General features: G+C 39.9%; 1 protein-coding gene across 4 annotated transcripts; it reads right to left on the reverse strand.

Annotated features, from left to right (window-relative positions):
* Positions 1-3647: 3647 nt before the first annotated feature.
* Positions 3648-20667, reverse strand: LOC136434524 (molybdate-anion transporter-like). Of its 4 annotated transcripts, none has more exons than XM_066427384.1 (14): positions 20537-20666; positions 16661-17070; positions 15246-15390; positions 13774-13834; positions 12982-13089; positions 12408-12526; positions 11213-11349; positions 10489-10649; positions 9536-9606; positions 9165-9219; positions 8580-8682; positions 7507-7574; positions 7026-7105; positions 3648-6232 (listed from the first exon to the last, which is right to left on the reverse strand). In XM_066427384.1, exons 2-14 carry the CDS (start codon positions 16803-16805, stop codon positions 6142-6144), a joined length of 1344 nt encoding a protein of 447 aa, XP_066283481.1. In that variant the 5' UTR covers positions 16806-17070; positions 20537-20666; the 3' UTR covers positions 3648-6141. The 4 variants fall into 4 exon arrangements, with proteins under 4 accessions (XP_066283481.1, XP_066283483.1, XP_066283484.1 ...); XM_066427386.1 differs by having other exon boundaries at positions 16661-17076; positions 20537-20628; XM_066427387.1 differs by having other exon boundaries at positions 20482-20622.
* Positions 20668-20978: the final 311 nt, after the last annotated feature.

Raw genomic sequence — 20978 nt, forward strand, 5'->3', positions numbered from 1 at the left:
TTCCGCTTTTGATAACATCTGTATTTGCAATAGTTAACGTTGTAATGTGATCTTTGCGATGTTTTTATTTATTCGATCACGACAACGGAAATATTGACAACTTTAAAGTCCTTTTCTTTTCAATGCTGTAAATCTAATTTGTGCCTAACAGGTAATGACGTATTATCGGCTTCTCTGAAGGTTAGACATCCGGGTAATACGGTACACAAGATAACAGTTCTTCAGAGGCCTGGATACTGATTTTCAAAATCTATCCAGTCCTATGAGTAGCTTTTGTCTTGTAGAGCTACAATTTAGTTTGAACAACCTACTCTTTCTTCTTTTATCGTGATTCTTGGCAATGCGTTGGCGTGTATAGTCTCCGCTAATGATGTTGACGATACTGTCATCTTTAAAGTCTCAGTTTGAAAGAAAATTGAGATTTGCGCGCGTTCAAAAACTGTGATTTTATTTCTGCAACCAGAAGTCGGATATACGAAGAATCCATGTCTTGATGTCTAGATTACAGAACTCTCTGCCGTGCGAAACAAACCTTGATAGTTTTTGGGTTGATCAAACTCCGCCTCCGCCTATTTGGCCAGCTGTCGCTAAACTCGTTGTATGTCGTGATTGCTTTTCAGTACCAAGGAAAGGGATCTTTTTTTAAAATTCGCTTTTAGACAGACTTCGTGGCACTGCACTCAAGTTTTCATAACTTATTTTAACAGCACCACGTACAGAGAACAATATACTAATTTTACACCTGGGCGGAAAGAGAAACGTCGTGTAAAGTGCCTTTCCTAAGGGCACAGCATTGGTGGCGCCAGGGAACCGCACGGGTCTGGGCAGAACACCCTGCCGCTACGTTACACGACCTCGCGGAAAGGAATCTTGAGCAATATATCACAAAGAGGCCTGCTTACCGATACCCGGTACCAATCTAAATCAAGACGACGCAATTAGGAATGTGGCAGCCTCACATTTAACGTCAATTGTAACGTTAACGAAACAACAACTGATGGAATATCAGTTGTGATACAAAACACTCAACGTCGAATTTGACACCACATGTTTCAGGAAAAATGCAGTGGCCCGTGTTTACATAACAGCAAGACATGAACCTTTAATTCTGATACAAAGCCTCAAATGAAAAATGTAATGGGCCTGCGTTTGACTTCGGTTATAAACACATTTCTAATTTTGATTAAAACGCTACACAAAGGAAATTATGTAATACCAGTAGATACAGTTTCAATTTTGCTGCGACGCGTAACAAAGAAAATGTGTCAGCCCCGCGTTTGCATAACTGTTGGATATAAACTTCCAATTTCAATTCTAAAAATACACAAAGAAAAATGGCGTTACGGCAACGGAAAGAATTCAATTCTGCTGCGACGCGTAGCAAAGAAAAATGCGTCAGCCCCACGTTTGCGTATTAATTGGATATAGATGTCCAATTTTATTTTTAGAAATACACAAAGAAAAGTTATACAATGTACAACAGCAACAGATAGGATTTTCTTTTACTGCAACGCGTAGCAAAGAAAAATGCGTCAGCCCCGAGTTTGCGTAACAGTTGGATATAATCTTCTAATTGGAATTCTAAAAATACAGAAATAAAGATTACGCAACACGTACAGATGAAATTTCAATTTTGCTGCACTAACTAAAAAAATATGTTCGCTCCGCATTTGTCTAATGGTTATCATCAGCTCTAATGAATATCCCAACACATTAAGGACAAAAAAAGTGTTTTCATGGTCTTCTCAAGAATGTCTTGAACACCTGGATTTCTGAAGTGTGCACACCTCAGGGATTACTGAGACTGCATTTCATAGATCTCACCTTCGGTCTTATGGTGCCCTGCGGAAATATGAAAGTTGATATCATATATAAATAGACCTCGTCTTGATGTATGTATCGCGTCCATCCAGCCTTCCTGTGCGCCTTATTGTGAAACCTATCACGGCTGTATCTCACCCCTTCAAGGCCGATGTGTATTTTTCTCTCCGTGCTTCCAGACCTAATCATTGATTATGTCGCGGAGATGTATGGTTTTCGCGATAGTCGATAGATGCCGATAAGAACTGTGATCAGCTGGCTGCGTATACAGGAGATTTGTCTTTGTGAAAAACATTTCATTAACACCGTGAGAAACGGAGGTACAGTTTTTGCCTCCGTTTGCCTTTTGTGATGATTTGATCTGTAACTTTTTATGCATTCTTTTGGTATTATCTTCCGCTGCTCGTGCTGTTATACAGTTTATTTGTCGTTGTGAAATACATTTCATTAACACCGTGAGAGATGGAGGTACAGTTTTCGGCTCCATTATTTGCGTACACAGCGTTTCTGACGATTCATCTAGATCTGTAACTTGTTATGTATTCTTCTGGTATTCTCTTCTGTTGCTCGTGCTGTAAACAATTAATACAATTTATTTGTTATTGTGAAATGCATTTCATGACCACCGTGAGAAATTGAGGTACAGTTTTTGGCTCCGTTTGCGTACACATGATTTTATCAACAATAGTTTTTTTAATGTTTTTTCTGGTATTCTATTCTACTGTCCGGACTATAAACACTCAATATAGTTTATTTGAGAGTCTCATCAGATCTCTAGCTAGATGTCCCCAGAAGCTTGAGCCATGGTTGAATAAAATGGAACAAATAGCTGCGTACACCGCCATGTTTGTTTTACCGACGTCACGTTAAACAATCATTTACATGTAGTCTTAACACCTCAGCCGATACTGTAAAGGAAGAAATGTTCGCGGTGGTGTTATGTTCGTTTTCGCGGCGACCGTTTCACCGCGAACCTAAAACCAACGCGACGATTTTAGTCCAATACTGTAGCAGTATGTGACTATAGCGCTGCCTTAAAACCACCGTGAACACCCCATTTTCCCATTAGCACGAAATAAAAACCACGCGAACTTAAATGCATGTACAGTAGTTGATAGTCTCTGACAGCTCGTATTTCAAGACACCCGGACTCAGCATAAAGGCCTTGACAAAGTACCTTTGGGCGAGTCGAACTAATTAATATACATCATTCATATAACTACAGACATTGCACGGTAGTCCTTGCGGCACGAACAGACTTAAGTGGGGAGATGGTGATAAAAATAGCGAGCCAAACATGTTACATAAATGTACGGAATACATAAATTTCCGCTGTGGGTCATAACGTTACCACATTTGGAGTCACACACGGACGATTAAAACACTCGTAAAATCAAAACTGAAAATCTAATTCTAGTCCTTAGAAATCAGAAACCCGACGTCAAATCTCATTATTCCACCTGGTACCATGTAGGACCGCCACTTTTTTTTTAAAAGAAGGGAATTCAAAGATATCTACGTAGATGTGACACTTGTAACTCCACAGGTATGCACACTTCAGATATCCAGGTGTTCGAGGCATTCCTGAAAAGGCCTTTAGGCACTGCTTTCTTAAATGTGGCGCTGTTAGGGTACCTGATGGTATTAAGCACATATATATGATAGACGAGATCTGGCTGTATTAAGGTTGAAGAAGAGACAGAGTGTTCGTCTCGAAAGCTTCCCAGAGCAAACTATTTATGGTGTGTGTAAGGTTTAGATATTTGTCAAAAGATATGATAGTTTATGTAACAACAGGATATCAAGAAGGTTCTTCCACACACAAATTGGTCTTTGTATTTTCTTTAATATTCAAATGATATACAGTGAACAAAAATCTGTCCCAAACCCTTTAATCACGATTTCGAGATAATGCATGACCAACATTTTGAAGTCTCTACCTGACTCAGTGGGTGGCCTGAAGAGTAGAAGAAATTGGCCAAATAATTGACAGAGAAGATAGTGGGGTATAGAGTTATAATTTGCAACTAACGAACATATCTGTACTCCAATGATTTACTTAGCCCTCTCAAAACAGATGCCCACTATTTCGGCCAATTTCTTCAGTCTACCCAAAAGTCTGGTAGACACCCAACATTTTGGAGAGCTCAGTAACAATTTGCTGTGAACATAGCTTACCTAGCCTCTGCCAGGCCCCGCGGATGGCTGGGAAAATAGTAGAAATTGCTGAAATAGAGTGAATAGTATGCTAAGGGAGTCTGCTACGGAGAGAGGGTTCAATCTGCCATCTTAGGAGCCTACAAGTGAAACCCTGGTAAATTTTCTAACTAGGGCCGGCGTAGTTAGTCTGGTAAGCAAAGTTCTCAACTGCAGTCAATTTTCCCATGGATGTTTCAGCTTCACCAGTGTGAACAGATTACCTGTGGATGCAGTAAAAGAACTTTACTTACAGGCAATGCTACTGAGCATATCACATGACTTCCAATTGAAATCCGCGACTAATACAGAGAAAAAAATTCAACCCGTTTTTCGGCTGCCAAACCTTCGATTTTAAGCTTAAAACACGGCATAACAAGGTATTGGCAGTGCAAAATGCATCCCTTATTTTCTGCCAAACCAATTGTTAACGATAATTTTCGGCTTAGAACATGTTTACAAGTCGTTTTACATGATTTCCAATTGAAAATCTTTGTGCGTTTTACAATAACAGTGTCAGCGATGTCTAAGGCCTCACCAATCTAATTGCTTTGTTCTCAGACACCCTTTGGTAAAAAAAATTAGCAAGGGGCGAGATGAAAAAAAGAGGCTGAGATGGAAGACTGACTCTTTCTATATTCGCTTCCAAAATCTGGGCAAACCAAGGCACAGACTGTCCTGAAAAACTTTTTTGTATGTTGATATTCCAACTTTGCATGGTTTTATTTAACTCCAAGATTAAGAAGTTATTGCACTAACAAATTAAATTGGTGCAGCCTGAAACAACAGTATTCTGTAACATTCATTATGACACACAAATAAGGATGATGCAACATTGATAAAATTCATTTTCAAATTTTGAAGTACATGTACCATAAATGCCCTTAATTTTGCAAAGATTTGATTTTTTAGCAGCGGTTTTTACTTCGGGATTGAAAAAAGGGCGCAGGTGTCCAAAAAATAGAACAAGCATTTTCGCAGTGGTTTTACTGTAAAATTTAAATGCAGACATGTTTGTGGTGGTTTCATGTTTGCAGTTTTTGCGATGACCCTTACACTGCAAACTTAAAACCACTGTGCACATTTTTGTCCAACACTGTAGCAGCATGTGACTTTAGCGCTGCAGCAAACTTAAAACCACCGCGAACACTCCATTTCCGCCTTAGCACAAAATAAAAATTATGCGAATTTAAATGCATTTTCACCATAAGTTTTCAGTGTAGAGGTGACCGCAAAAGCTGCAAACATAAAACCATCGCCAAAAACTTAAACATTTACAGTACAGAGTTTGAATCTAAAATTCTGAGATTACATTCTTGTGGCTGAATGACCTCCAAGTACAAACAGCTCCATATGATGAATCAATATCTATCAAAATGTACAACAGTAACATCCAACAGCTGCTCACACAATTTTCTTACCTTGATTTCTTATGATTGTTACATCGAATGATATGTTAAACAATTCAACATAGTTCCATTGTTCCCTCTTAAATTCTATTGGAATGATAGTCTTGAATTATAGTAGAGCAACGTCAATTCTCTAAAAATGTACATCAATGATAACACCAAACAGCTACTCAAACATTTCCTTGCATTACATTCTTATGATTGTTACATCGAATGATATGTTAAACAATTCAAAATAGTTCCATTGTTCCCTCTCAAATTCTATTGGAATGATAGTCTTGAATAAGTATCTCAAAATTCTGCTGTCCCTAAAACCGCCACATTGAAAGAAAAAAACAAACAGTGAATTTCAGGAGATCTACTTAATATGCAGCATCAGTGATCCCCAAGCTATGCACACTTCAGATACCCATGTGTTCAACACATTATTGTGACCTAAGGCAATAACACCTGTTCCACTGTTTTGGTCCACTATTATACAAGTAAGGCACTATTCATGTATACAGTGTCAAAAAACATCTAAAAAACCCGATTCAATGCCCGAAAACTGTTCCTTGAATCTATTAAGCAGTGAAATTGCACACATACAGTAACATCACCTTACTTGGTTATAACATTTTGCAATACTATTTACATTCCATAATGCACCAAACTAGAAGCTCCTGGCTTGCAACAGACAGATAGGCTTTACAGCCTGCAGTACCAACAGTAATCCCTAGATGTCCTCGATGAGTGGCTGCTTGCTGCCATTAGCCTGCACTTCTGGTGGAGAAGGTGCAGTTGGCTTGTCAGATGTCACTGCAAGTCTGAGGTAAGAAAAGTAATAACACGTATTACTTAAAATATTCCAGCGCAAAGTTTTCCACCACACTTTATTCTCTAGAAATCCATATCTTGCCAGACAGATATTTTGCTGTCTTTGGACACCATTATGTTTGCAGGGGATGCAAATATATCTTTGTTAAAATGTCAACATCTCCTAAACACTTTTTCTAAACCTGCCAAACTTTATTAATTGCATCCTTTTTTATTGATAAAAAAACCATGTACATGTTAGAAAGGGTTAGAAATTTCTGGCAGATCCCAACTACAATTTTTGCATCCTGCCAACTTTGAACCGTGTTGGATGCCTGGCAAGTCCAGTCTGGCAAGACTGCTGGCAAAATATATCTGGTCACACCTTGCTTCTAATGAAGTTCTACCTTCCACCAATGAAAAAGACACCAAGACAGACGTAGGACGACATGGTACAACATGACAAGCTGTCACATATGAAGAACTGGTCGGGAAACATTCTCTAACCTAAGGAAATACGAGAGAATGGCCCTAATGACATAGTTTAATATATCTGTTCAAAGATGCGTTCATGCATATGTCACACATTGATCATGTACTAAACATATTTAAGCTAAATTGTTATTTTTTTCTATCAGATAGGGTGTTTTCATTTTACCTCACATTTCTGTAGCTTGAATTCACATCAAATTTGGCATTGACTCAACAAAATCCATCACTCTAACATACATGTACATGTAACAGACACATTTAAATACTGTTTTTGGCAATTCCTCAGGGATGGAGCCTTTTTTAAATACTTACGAGTAGACCCACTGCTGGGCCAGGCAGGCCACCATCAGGAACCCTGAGCAGCATTTGAAGATCAGACTCATTCCAAAATTCTGCAACCAAAAACAAGGAATAGCATGACTAGTGCTGACAAAGCTGGCCCTGTTTTCAACAAAAAGTATAATCTTTAAATTTAAGCTATCTTTGACAAGAATAACTTTGAGGTTAACTAGCATGCGAAACATAATTTTAGCTTTGGTGCTAGAAAATATATAACAGATAACTTTATTGCGCAACAATTGTACAAGGCACAAAGTATGGCTGGTACATAACTATCTTTATACATCTAAGGGCTAATCTTCCTAATACAAGAGTGTATAGTATGGGTTTAGAATGGGTTCTTACAAACATTGGAGGAATGTCAGACTCTATTGTCTAAACATTCTTTAATATATTTTCCTTTGTATTCTATATATATGAAAGTTAGTTTTAAAAGAAAAGTCAGAATGATTACCTGCAGTAATATTGAAATGACGATCATGTTGAGAGGGATCCGGAAACAGTTGTAGACCGTGGCACGGGCTGGAAGTGAACACATCAGGATGTTAGGACATGTATAATAAGGATGGTTCGCTCACCATTTCTTTACAACAGTTTTGTCCTGGAGATATGTTGAATTTTGTATTTTGAAAGTTTATATCATTGCTCTTGGCTTTTTCTCTGATCCCTCAGTTTGATGAATCAAATTGCTCTGGAATCTAGGGATCTGAGCACATTGCTCTGCTGGCAAATATTCAAACTAAAACGCAAATTGAAACTCTTTTCCACATTTAAAGGGGAAAATTTCTGATGTGTTTTTCAAAAGTTTTCTTTGCACTATTGATGACATGATGCAAGCGTTGCGGAGTCTTGATTTTTGTATGTCAATTGGGATGGAATGGTTAAGCTTTCTATCAGCAGCAAAATCCTACAGAACGACATTCCATATCCTATGCAGAGTTTTGCCTGTGGCCTCATGATACAATATACCTTGAGAAGGCTCTGCTAAACCGGACTGAGGTTTCCACTTTTGTAGATATGGCCTGTAACCAGTGTCAGCCAATCAGAGAATCAGCTTTACCTAATGAAAACATTTAGGTGATTCTCTGATTAACTGAAGCAACCTACAGGCCAATCCCACAAACAAAAGTGGAAACCCCAGCCTCCTCAAGGTATATTTCATAGGCCGTGGCCGAGGCTCTGCGTAGGAGACTTCAGATGAATGTTTATTGTTTATTGTTTGAAAGACCTCCATTAGTGAGAGTACATACATGTTATACTTCACTACTCTTTCTGGGGTCCTAAATTATACATACACATGCCATACAAATTACATTAGAAATTATGACATGACACATTACACTGAGGTTGGAATACACAATATATACATATAATATATATATATATTTATACATTCTTTAATCTACCACCAGCACTTCAGGGGATGACTCAAATTGGTTGACCTACTAAAATATACAGTAACAGATTCTAGAAAGGGCTGATATTTTTTTCATCAATGAGTTCATTAATCTTAATTCTGAAACTTACTTTCTTCTGGTACATATTTCCCCTTCAGCGTGCTGAGAGCCGGCCAGAACATCCCCACACACACTTCAAAAGTCAGGAAACCCAGGAAGATAGGCACTTGTTGCTACAGGGGGAAAGAGAGATATATGTATTTTAAATTGTGGATAAGACCAACGAAGGAAGTAGCAAAATGGGTAGGTGAAGGCTTGATATACAAATGTACAAAAATGTACTTTTCTGCAACCTGCAGTTTGCATATGGAAAAAGAGAACATTCAAATCACAAAAAATTCAAGCTCTGTATTATGAATCACAAGCTAAGAATGTAACGTTACAAGCTGATTAAATGCAGACATTTTGCATTAAATGAACTTGGCAATGCATAGCAACATGATCTGATGTGAAAATGGTACATCATGTTTTACTAGCAAAGGTCTGTATGATGATTAAGGTTTTATCAAGCCACAAAGGTCACATGTAGAGCAGGTCTAAACAGTGGCTTTTTTTTCAGAAAATTGCAATTTTGCAGGAAATAGAAGACAACGCATATTGAGTTCAGAAAAAGGAGGCCAGAGAGAAAAAAAAGATGACAAATAAATTGTCCTACCCCTGGCATGAAGATGGGCACAGATAATGACAATGCAGCAATGAAGAATACTGGTCTGTAAAAAGAGGAAAACACAGTCATATGATAGACACAAAAATCATTTCCCCATCACGTTGATGAAGGTTAGACATCCAGGTAATATGATACGCCAAATAACAGTTACGCAAGCAACTGGATATGATTTCAATAGTTGCATACAATACGATAAGGATTGATGTTAACCAACAGATTTTAAAAAAAAATGATATACTGTTCAGCTTATTTCAATGGTCCAACAAACAATACACCAGCACTGCCTTGTTACCAAAAGAATTGAGCTCAGCCAAAAAATTAAGGCTCCACCCCTGAGGTGTTACCCAAAATCTCCTTACCTCATGAAAGACTCTGGTGTGGAAAACTTGAGGAGAATCTTGAACAGAGACGATCCGATCATAACTGCAACCTGTAGGGGGAAAGGTGCATGTAACATCAACTCTCATAATATATAATGAAGACAAATATAGCCACTATATTATAGATATCTGAATCAGTTTTTGCCAGACCGATGTGTTACTCTGTAAGACTAGCTGGCCTAACTCTGCTGAAATTTAACTGATAACATGTTCAGCATCAAGGACAGAGTTAGACTGCCATGTAGGCATCCTGTAGGTGGAAAGGTGCATGTAACATCACCTCTCATAAGTTAGACATTAGATATAACTGAATCAGTTTCAGCCACACTGATGTGTAACTATGAAAGACCATCTGGCCAAACTCTGGTTTAAGCTGATAACATGTTCAGCACCAAGGACAGGCTTGCTAGACTGCCATGTAGGCAACCTGTTTGGGGAAGTGCACGTAACATCACCGCTCCTAAGTCCATGAAGACATTACATATAGCTAAATAAGTTTCAGCCACACTGATGTGTAACTATGAAAGACCATCTGTCCAAACTCTGCTGAAATTCAAGCTGATAACATGTTCAGCACCAAGGACAGGGCTATTAGACTGCCATAGTTTTAAAGAAATGGTGACTCTGAAAAAGATAGGGAAATCTGTCGAGGGTTTGCATGCCTCTTTCTCTGTGTGTGTGCGTGTGTGTGTGTGTGTGGAGAGATCTTTTCATTCACCATCAATCGTAGCCAACCTGCTCTAATGTCATGTTAAGTGTTGTCAGTACATTATTTGTGAAGTGTAAGCATGCACGTTAAAGGGGAAGGGCCAGCAACCCCTCCGTGTAGAAATATACACCCTGCTACTGAAACAGCAAGGAAACTTGCTGACCTTTGTGCCACTAAGCACTACGAGGGTCTGAACAGACAAAGTTGATAAATCTGAATTTACCATGAAGTCAGCGAATATCCAGCCGTGAGGTATAGTTTCCCTGGGCGTCTCCCCTGTAGTCTGAGCGGCAGGGGTGAGAGCCGGGGTCCACTCCAGGACAAATGTGTACATCGCGCCCTCAAACAGGGACTGGATCAAACCCAGGCACAGGATCTTCCTATCTGTGATGGGCACAGGAACACAGCAGAGCAATGTTAGTAAAGGTGACAATAGTCTAAGCGCTTTTCAGTGACGTCACAAGGACACCAACATGGAGACTTTATGGATAATTGGAAAGTGAGTGAAAGAAAGTTTTCTCTGTGGGAAAATAGGAATCAACTTGAAGGTTTTAGCATTGTATAGATTGTAGTTTATAGAAGAAGAACTTTATTGCATGGTACAAAGTATGGCAAGAATTCTGAAACATAATACAAAATAGAAGTATAGAATAAAACTTAACATCCTAATTACTAATACAATAAGGGCTAGCATATATTTTTGATAGAGTGTTATAATCGAGTGGGGCTATTCATTGGTTTCGGTACTTTTTCTAATGATAAAGCAGTTGTTTAAATATTTACCTATTTTGGCATTGTGGGGATAGTTGCATTTAAATATATACTCAAAACAGTCTGTAACATCGAGACTCTTCAAGCTTGTTGTACTTGTTTTGAGAAATGTTTATATAGGAAAGATGTGAAATAATCTTTTAATCCTGTATCAGAATATTACAAGGTTTGCGTACCTTGCTTGATTGCCTTCATGGCGTTGATCAGGGAACGTCCCAGGTTGACGGAGGAGTCGCCATAGTTTTCGTTCCACGTGAAGACAGCGATGACACACATGATGATCAGCAGCACAGCAGACACATCAAAAGGTGCACTGGAAAAAACAACCGTATTAATCACTGTAGATCACAAAAGTGTAACACTAAAAGCGCACTTAGGGTTTTCTATTGCTCTGTTAACAACTGCAGGGTTCAAAATCTGGTGAACCTAACCTAAAAATCTAGGTGCACAGAAACATTTTGATGTGCAACATAGAATAAAGTAGAATGTCAGGAAAATCTAAGTACAAATCTAATTACATGTATATATATGTATGTAGAGCTAACACAATTTAGAGTGTCAAAATATTTTCATATTGAAATGTCAAGAATGTGATGCATACAAGTGTACAATGTTATAGTATCTTCATACACAAATATCTAGTAGGTGCACTTATTAGTGCACTCGCAGTCAAAAATGAGGTGGACAGCTACAATTTTTATTTGGGTAAAAAAGTGCATTATACACTTTTCCAGCCCTGTCTGCCCTCTAGAGCTCTAGATCCACAGAAATTGATCTACACCATTTCATGCAAAGCCTGGGTAGCTTTAACTGCTGGCACAGATTCTGTACTTACACAAAACCAAAGCGATCAGTGAACACGAGTGCGCCACGAAAAAATTGTAAATGCACTATAAGCTCTGTCTGCCCTTTAGATCCACAGAATTTGATCTACATCATTCAAGGCAAAGCCTGAATTATGAGGACCTTTAGGTTAACTGCTTGCAAAACATCGGGACACAGCTTCTGTACTTACAAAAAACCAAAGCGATCAGCGAACACCTGAGTGCGCCACAATAATATTTCGGGTGAAAAAATTGTATATCTTTTTTTTTTTTTTTTTTTCTAACGATCTCGCTCAATACAAGGTCGTAAGAGGCCACTTCTCGGCATTTAACTAATTGGACTAATGTGGCATAGGTGAGAGACTGTGAGCGGTGTGTGCTTGTTTTGAAGGTTTGTAGGTTGTATTTGGGGGGAAAGCAGTGGGCTGGGAGGGAATTCCAAAGTTTTGCAGTTCGTGAAAAAAAGCTGTTACTGTAGAAAGCCTGGGTTACAATGAGCTTTAGGTTCACTGCTTGCAAAACATTGGGACACAGCTTCTGTACTTACACAAACCCGAAGCGATCAGCGAACACCTGGGCCACGATCCCCGCACTGATGGCGACGACAGAGTTCCCCAGGACGGCCAGGGAGAACATGCTGCCCAACAGGTCACGGTCAAAACCGCGCTGGGGGAAGCAAGAGTCAAGATCTTATTGAACTTCAATCAACTTGGCATTGAAAACACGAATGATAATGGCTGGCATTTGCTAATAATTTTATAAAGAATCTTCTATCTCGATTTTCTAAAATTCTATGTTTTTTTACATTTGCGCTTGAAAAAATTATGTGGTCCAGTATCAATACATGTACAATAGAAATGTAACATTTACTAACATAATTCCACTGATGGTACATAATTCCGCCACCCTGAAAAAATACGTCCAAACAGATCTTCTACCCAACGTCCCCCAGTATAATGCACTCCGGGACCTGTATATCTAAACTGTGCATACTCGAGTGCCGCTGCACTAGAGATCTCTCAAACCCACTGTTTTTTTAAAGTGGCGGATTTATGTAACCCTTCGGATTAACATTAATGCATATTATAGTTGGGTAAATTTTAAGAACTACAGTAACTCACAGCATTGTGTTCACAGACCAGCCAGGAATCAAAGGCACTGAACAGTATGGAGGTAGCCACGCCCCCCAGCAGCCGACCCACCATCAGGATCCAGAAATTTGCAAAGTGCTGTAAACAATAAAAAACAAACCATGTTAATCAAGGATTACTTATCTATCTATTTATCTATTTATGTCAGCTTTATTATCAGCAAGGTACACATGTAAAAGGACAGTGGGACACAGAAGATTTCTGTTATGATGGCAGAGATGACACTGACTTCAACCCCTTGCCTGGACTGCTTTGCAATCCTTACAGTCCCACAGACAATAAAATGCAGTATTTAGGATGTTCAGTCAAAACTGCCCAAGAAGACCACAAGGGGACAAATTGAATATTGTCTATGTGGACAGGTGGTCACTATATATATAGACAGGATTCTTAATGTATGTCTGTGTCAAGTGGAAAAATTATCTATTAGTAAGTGACCCCCAAAAAGTGATCATATTGGCACAGGTGGTCCTTATGTAAAGGTACCCAAGGCATGCATTTTCCATTTAACATCAGAGAACCCACACATTACACTATTTACAGAAAAACTGTTTTTTGTATTCCACTGCTTCAAAAAAGAACAAGCAAGCCTAAGAAGTTCAGGTTTCAATTTGAGACTTGTCATATCTTCAGGCAAAAATTTGCAATAAACTTACTATCATATTGTGTGTTAAACCTTGAAGCAGTTTACTAGTACTCACTATATGTGGTCCAGATACAGCATTGAGGATATACAGAACGGACACAGAACAATAGTCTCACCTTTGTAACACAGGCCAGGCTGTACAGGATTCCATACAGGATACAGTTGGTTCTACGTCCACTGTATAGTGTGCAGATCAACAAGAAGTCAAGTCAAATAAAAGAGGTAAGAAATGTAAATGTAAAGCAGTCATCTGTGACAGCACTGTGAAAGCACTGTGACAACATTGTAACAGCACTATGATCATAGAACTGTAATGTCACTGTAACAGCACAGTGATACTTGTTAACTAGAAAGGCAACATTTGCGGGAGCAAATGCAACATGTTTCGCCCATTTCCCTCCCCATGCAAAAAGCGACTGTGGCATAGAGGCTAACGTTTGTTGTATGTCTGCAATGTTGGTATTTGAATGAATGATTGAATGCGCTATCGATCAGCGCCGATATTCCAGACTTCCCCGCGGCCCGATAGTGTAGACATGTAACAGGGGTTTACGCAAGGAGGTTGAAACTTCTAAGGTTTACGTCATTTTTAGCCGAAAACTTTAAACAATTACTCAAAGTAAGGGCCTCCTTGCTCAAGGCAAATTTTCACGCACTTCACAACTCTCTATTGTTATTGTTAATGTTATTGTCAACGTCCCGACACGGGATGTTTCCTAAGGTGGGAGACTTTGGACACTTTGTGTGCACTATTGTGCGCACTGGTGTCCAATCTTGGTGACACAGGGGTAGAAAATTTGTGTACATAGTGAGGAAATGTCAGGTTTCACCATAGTGTCCAAGCTTGCAAACTTGTGGAAATCTTTGTTTCCATGCAGTGTTAAAATAAGAAAAACACAGTGTGTGTCGAAAAATACCATCAGAAAAGTTTTGAACCTTCTCAATTGCACTTAACTTCAGTTGGACACAACAATAACAACACAAGGATGGGAGCCAGGGAATAGTGAAGTTGTGTCTGCACCTGTCAGAGTAGTGCCCCTAATTAAATTGACTATTTCAACCAATCAGGTTGAGCTTGATAAATCTGCGCTCTCTCATTGGCTGACCGAACTAGTCCACCTGGCCAGATGAATAAAGATGTGACCTAAAGGTCAGTGACCCCATATGAGGAAAATAGCCGATCTTCTCCCCAAAATACCCTCTAAAATCGTATTTCGAAGTGTTGTATGCCAAAAGTGCGAATGAGATTATTTGAATATTTGTTCAATGTACTACCATAGCAAATTTCAGGTCATTTGGATGTATTTCCAGAGCACAGGAGGCCAAAATGTACGTTTTTGGTCAGAAAAACGTCAATAAAATCACTTTCAAGGTCAATATCAAACAAATGAAAAAAAAATCCTAGGGTATTTACCCACTCTACCTGTATACCAAATTTCAGCTCAGTTGGTCCAGGGACGACTGAGCTGAGTCGATTACAAGATTTGACAGGAGAAAGAAACATTACGAACACAGTATGTTGGGCTCAACATAAATATAGCACTGAGTTACCTCTTTGAATTAAAGGGATTCAGTTCTCTGGACTCACATTTTGTCCGCAAAGGATCCGACCACGGTCCCAAACACCATGCTGGACCCGAACCCGGCCACGAACAGCTGCTCGATCTGGTGCGTCGTCATCCCGTAGCTCTGGTACAGCGCGTACACGTGCGGACCCTGCATCCAGTCCCCAGCTACACGGGAAAATGAAATACAGCATTTCACACTTATTAACCAGTCTCTACTAAGGCTAGCCTGGTATTCAAACATACTGTAAGTCTTTTAATATTCGCGAGAAACTTAAGTTCACAAGATTCGCCGAGACCTCCTCTTCGCGAACTCATCTCCTCGCGAACTTGTAGTTTTACTGGGCTACCCCCCTCCCCACACCTTCCGTCCCAAACACTAACACTATGATAGACAAGACTCAACTGATAACAGACCATTCACTCTTTCAAGCATGAAGTAAAAGTTTCATTAACACACAAGCGATACATGGGTCATTATTTAGTTACATAATAATAATATAGCTCCCGAGTCTCCTCTCCGCAAATTTATGGAGAGAAGACTCAGGAGCTATAATAGGTCTGAATACCAGACTAAATACTAAGGCAGCAATTTATATATTAAGCTTATGGCACCGAATTACAGTATTGGAAGTGTAACGTCAACGCTCATGATTCTGCCAGGCACCCTTAAACCACCATATTTCAAATGAAGCAGTGTCTTTGAGGCATTCTCAAGAATATCTTCAATACCTGGGTATCTGAAATGTACACACCTCAGGAATTATTGATGCTGCATTTTTAGATTTCTTTGAATTTATCTTTTTTTTTCCCAATGTGCATGGCAGTCTTAGGGTACATGGCAGAATTTTGAGAGTTGATGTTACATATAATGATATATGTACATATTTTTCCCAGAAGAAATACCATGATACGTAATGATACTTATGTGATACTTATGGACACACTTGTCTATACAATCAGGTTACTAGTACAGTTAATGTATATCAGATGGAACAACATAAATTTTCTGTACTGAAGTGCGTAATATACATAAATTACCAACAAAAAAGGTTGGAATCTTGAATTTGATCAATCATATCTCTGTTATACTTTATCAATTGTATAGTACTTATGTGTCATTGGAAAGCTTAGTCATTACCCTTTTACAGTGATACCGAATATGTCATGATCCTACATTCAAATTTTAGGTTGGACATCAGAGATGAAAATGCATGTGGGTCTCAAAAACCGAGTGCCGAAATTCCCCGCCAACACAGTGTCTGACATCGGTTACACTTTTGGGGTCATTACCCACTCACGAAACCAATCACGATGCTCGTTCGTTGCACAAAAGCATGATCATAAAAAATCGAGGTAATTTTTAAAGGAAAATATACAAGCTTTAGAGTGAAAAATGAATCAATAAAAATCAATGAAGTGAAAAAACATGACCTACCAGCGCCCAGTAAGTAGACCATGAGGTAAGTTCTCTGGAATGACTGGAAGTTGCGATCCTCGACTGATGGAATCGCCGTGCGTGTGTACAGGAACAGCATAACGCACACGCCAACCAGCACATAAAACGTCTCCACAAACACCATTTTGTCTTATAATATATTCCGGCAAAAAAATGACAAATAACTCTCCTTTTCCCTGAATTTTGAAATTTGATACAAAATAAATAATATATCAGATTACAATTGTTTGTATTTTGTGCAAAAACTCTGAACTTGATGCAATTTGGTGGTGACAGCTGGAGTTTGTAAGGCAGCAGCTGGATTGGTTGCTGACCATGTGACCTTCTTGTTGGCTGATTGGTTGGATGGATGGAGATGATTGACAGCACCAGCTGCTACCAGGATGTTCCTGAAACTGTGATAGTAAAAACAATGAAAGAATGTTCACTGCATTGTTATCAATAGGATGTACAATATCTTTGAATAAAGGTTAGAAAAACACAACATTTCAATCAAAATCTTATCACAGATGTGGTTATTACAGCGACCTCTTCAAGAATGCCTACCACCTTGATTTCACCACAAACTAAAACCACCGCAAACACTATTCTCTCCCTACCACGAAAATTAAGTACTATAATTAAAGTATGTATTTGCAAACTTAGTACAGTTACAGTAATGGGCATTGAATCATGTATGAGGGGGATGCCACTAGGCCAAGTTCCTTTCTTTTGATAAGGAAATACATATTAGGTCAGAAATTTGATACCCCAAAACGAAACCTTTTGAACAAGTCATGTGTCCGTCTTTATTTCTGTCTGGGTTCAGTTATCAGCTTTTGAGACTCACAAAATGTGTTCTTTCCAGAAGTTATGTCCTTCAAGACTGAGTAAGTCACTACCGTAACAATTGTCTAATTGACAATGGCATCCTCTTTTTCCTTTTGTTCACTTGGAAAATTGTCTTAAAGGCTCCTAAATTATTCATGAGATTCTGAGCTTTATCGTTTGCAAATTGTAGGGGTCAAAATGTCACCTATGTTATAATGTGGGTTAGTGCCGATAAGACTGAATATGTGCAGGTACTTAGTATTATTGGGGTCTAATTGTGCTTGGTTTGTCATGAACAAATAGTTGCAGATTATAAAGGATTGTTGCTACCGGGGAATTGATACGAAATAAAGAAAAATCAAACACAATAAATTCTAGTTGTTTTGTCCATAGTACTATTAGTAATAGTAGCATCCTGTTATGCAGTAGACAACAAGTTTGTAGCTGAATGGCACTTAGATTACTGTAGACCATTAAATATTTACAATATTGATGGTTTTACTTTTCAGATTTTTTGCTCTGTGACAATTCCCTGGAAACTGACGTTACACCGCGAACGTGATGGTCTATTTCACAAATGGCATTGCTAATGGTTATCGGGTGGGTATTATGGCACTATATCATATGTCCCTATAAGACAACAAAGTAACTCTGCTACTTCATCCAAACAAGGTACCAAAAAATTTTGGAGTCTCCTGAAAAGCATGAAATCAGAAAGAGTCGGTGTCCCAAACCTCAAAAATGAAGGCACACTCATTTCGGACAACAAGGCCAAAGCGGACCTGCTGAACCAGCAATTTCAATCCGTCTTCACAACTGAGCCCTTAGAAGACCCTCTTCCTGATATGGGGCCTAGCCCGCACACCCCAATGATGGACATTAAGATAGATACAACTGGAATAAATAAGTTATTAGACAACTTAAACCCCCACAAGGCATGTGGCCCAGATCATGTCCATGCATGTGTACTCAAAGAACTTAGTACCACATTAAGCCCCTTCCTCCAAGCAATCTTCCAGAAAAGCCTTGACACTGGATGTGTGCCGGAGGCGTGGAAGGAGGCTAATATAGCGCCGGTTTACAAAAAAGGAAACCGCCTTGACCCAGCAAACTACCGGCCTATTTCACTAACATGCATATGCTCCAAAATCATGGAGCACATAATAGCTAGTTCTATGATGACTCACTTTGACTCAAACAACATCTTGTATGACCTCCAGCATGGGTTTAGACATAGCAGGTCATGTGAATCTCAACTCTTATCCCTCACTGACGACCTGGCTCATAACAGAGAAAAAGGAATCCAGACTGATCTCATAATCATGGACTTCGCCAAAGCCTTCGATAAAGTTCCTCATCTCAGACTGATACATAAACTTCAGTTTTTTGGCATTACAGGTAAAACTCTCGTCTGGATTCAAAATTTCCTGCAGGGCCGTTCGCAAACTGTAGTGTTGGATGGAGAGTGCTCCGATTCTGTACCCGTAACCTCTGGTGTCCCACAGGGTACGGTCTTGGGGCCAATCCTGTTTCTCGCATACATCAACGACTTGCCACAACATGCTGCTCATGCAAAAGTTCGGCTCTTCGCCGATGACTGCATCTTGCAGATGAGTGTGAAAGAAAAGGCTGACTGTGAAAAACTCCAGAGTGACATAAACGAAATCTGTAGCTGGGAGAAAAAGTGGTTGATGGCATTCAACCCGTCAAAATGTGAGGTGATGTCAGTCCCGGCTTCCAGAAATCCAATAATATTCCCCTATACCCTCCATGATCATCCTCTGGCAAAGGTAAGTTGTACCAAATATCTTGGCCTTCACATTTCCTCAAACTTGACCTGGGGCAAACACGTCGAAGCAACAACTTCAAAGGCAAACAGAACCCTAGGGATGTTGAGACGCTGCCTGAGAATCTCCAGCGCGGCGGCCAAGGAGAGAGCCTACATGGCTCTTGTAAGACCTGTCCTTGAGTATGGCTGTTGCGTTTGGGATCCCCACACCAGGGAACAGGTGAGGAGTGTTGAGATGGTTCAGCGAAGAGCAGCCCGATACGTGAGTAATGATTACAGACGCACCAGTTCAGTCACTGCTATGCTGCGTAACTTGGGCTGGCAAACGCTTGAACTGCGCCGAAAGATTGTCCGCCAAGTCACCCTGTATAAGATCATCCATGGTACTGTTTACGTTCCACACACGACCATGATTGCCCCGGTGGCTCGATGCTCCCGCCGCACCAATCACTCCCAAACATTGCAGGCCATCGCGTGCAGGAACAACTACTATAGGCTCTCGTTCTTCCCTCGGACCATCAAAGAGTGGAACGAACTTGAGCCTGGTGTGGCGGAGGCGGGGTCCCTCTCCCAGTTCAAAACCGAACTGGGGAAGACCCTGCTGCATTGAGCCACCCCTACACGTCCTTGTATATATGTAAATATATGTATTACTAACTCACTAAATTCACTTGTCCTGTCCTTTGCACACACAAATTCAGTTGTTTATGTTCCTTAGTGCCTCTCCTTTATTTTCCCTTCGTTTTACTTGTTCCGGACACTTGTGTTGTATCTAACCCATGCGCAACTGCTGATAATCTCAGATATGAGGCTAAGCAGTAAAGAAGAAGAAGAAGACAATGTATAAGACAATGTAACATTCCAAGGGACAGCCCAGCTTTTTCCATAAACCCTATTCAGGAAGTTGAAATGCCACTGACATCATTGTGTCACATGAACATGTAATATAGCTGTAGGTTTGTTTTATACGACATGCAGTTAATTCATTGGTAAATGGTTGTTTTTCTGCTGTTTAGAAACATCGGGTATTGCAGCTGGCCCCTGAATATTGGATTCTAAACCAGCTACGTCAGTAAGCGGATCGCAACATCTGGGAACAATACAGCTCTTCACCCGTGCATAAATCAACTACGTCAAAATTATTAGGTCACAGAAACAATCAACAAATGTTCTTGTAAAAACAACCGAGAGAAAAAAATACCTGGCCAGCGTTTTGGTCGTGTTACACAGAACGTTGTTTTCTAGAGATGCCTCACCTGTTGGTTGTCGTCGGATCGGTAGCGTCGTCACCTCACCTGGCGTGTTTATGTTTTACCTGTCCGACGACACGACTCACCTGTTCTTCGTGGTACATTTCCGGGTTCCGCCATCTTGTCATGACGTCATGGATGACCTCTACGCTGATTGGCTGGCGGTAGGCTCGACTGGGAAATACGAATTACGAGTGGTAGGGTCCAGAAGGGGGGTGTTATTTTTATTCAGAGGGGTTTTCTCTTCTCTCGATTAGATTATACCCAAAGCAGAGGTTTCGGTCGAGGGGCTAGGAGTGGCCGCGTTTCTTAACGTCTGCCTCTCTTCGTAGACGTCGGCATATTCGTAGAATTTTCGTCCGTTCCCAAATGAGAGAGAGAGAGTGGTGTGACCAGGGGACTTTTACAGTGAAAACAACACGTTGGATCTCGTATCACCTGAGGTTCC

This window comes from Branchiostoma lanceolatum, chromosome 5, assembly GCF_035083965.1.
Source record: "Branchiostoma lanceolatum isolate klBraLanc5 chromosome 5, klBraLanc5.hap2, whole genome shotgun sequence".
Classification (NCBI taxonomy): domain Eukaryota; kingdom Metazoa; phylum Chordata; class Leptocardii; order Amphioxiformes; family Branchiostomatidae; genus Branchiostoma; species Branchiostoma lanceolatum.

Excerpts from the sequence above, each read along its gene's own strand:
- LOC136434524 (XM_066427384.1), bottom strand. The coding sequence starts at position 16,805 with ATGGTGTTTGTGGAGACGTTTTATGTGCTGGTTGGCGTGTGCGTTATG. Across the intron at positions 11,350-12,407 it reads GCTGATCGCTTCGGGTTTGT|TGCACCTTTTGATGTGTCTG; the intron begins GTAAGTACAGAA and ends TGTTTTTTCCAG. Across the intron at positions 10,650-11,212 it reads CATGAAGGCAATCAAGCAAG|ATAGGAAGATCCTGTGCCTG; the intron begins GTACGCAAACCT and ends TGCCCATCACAG.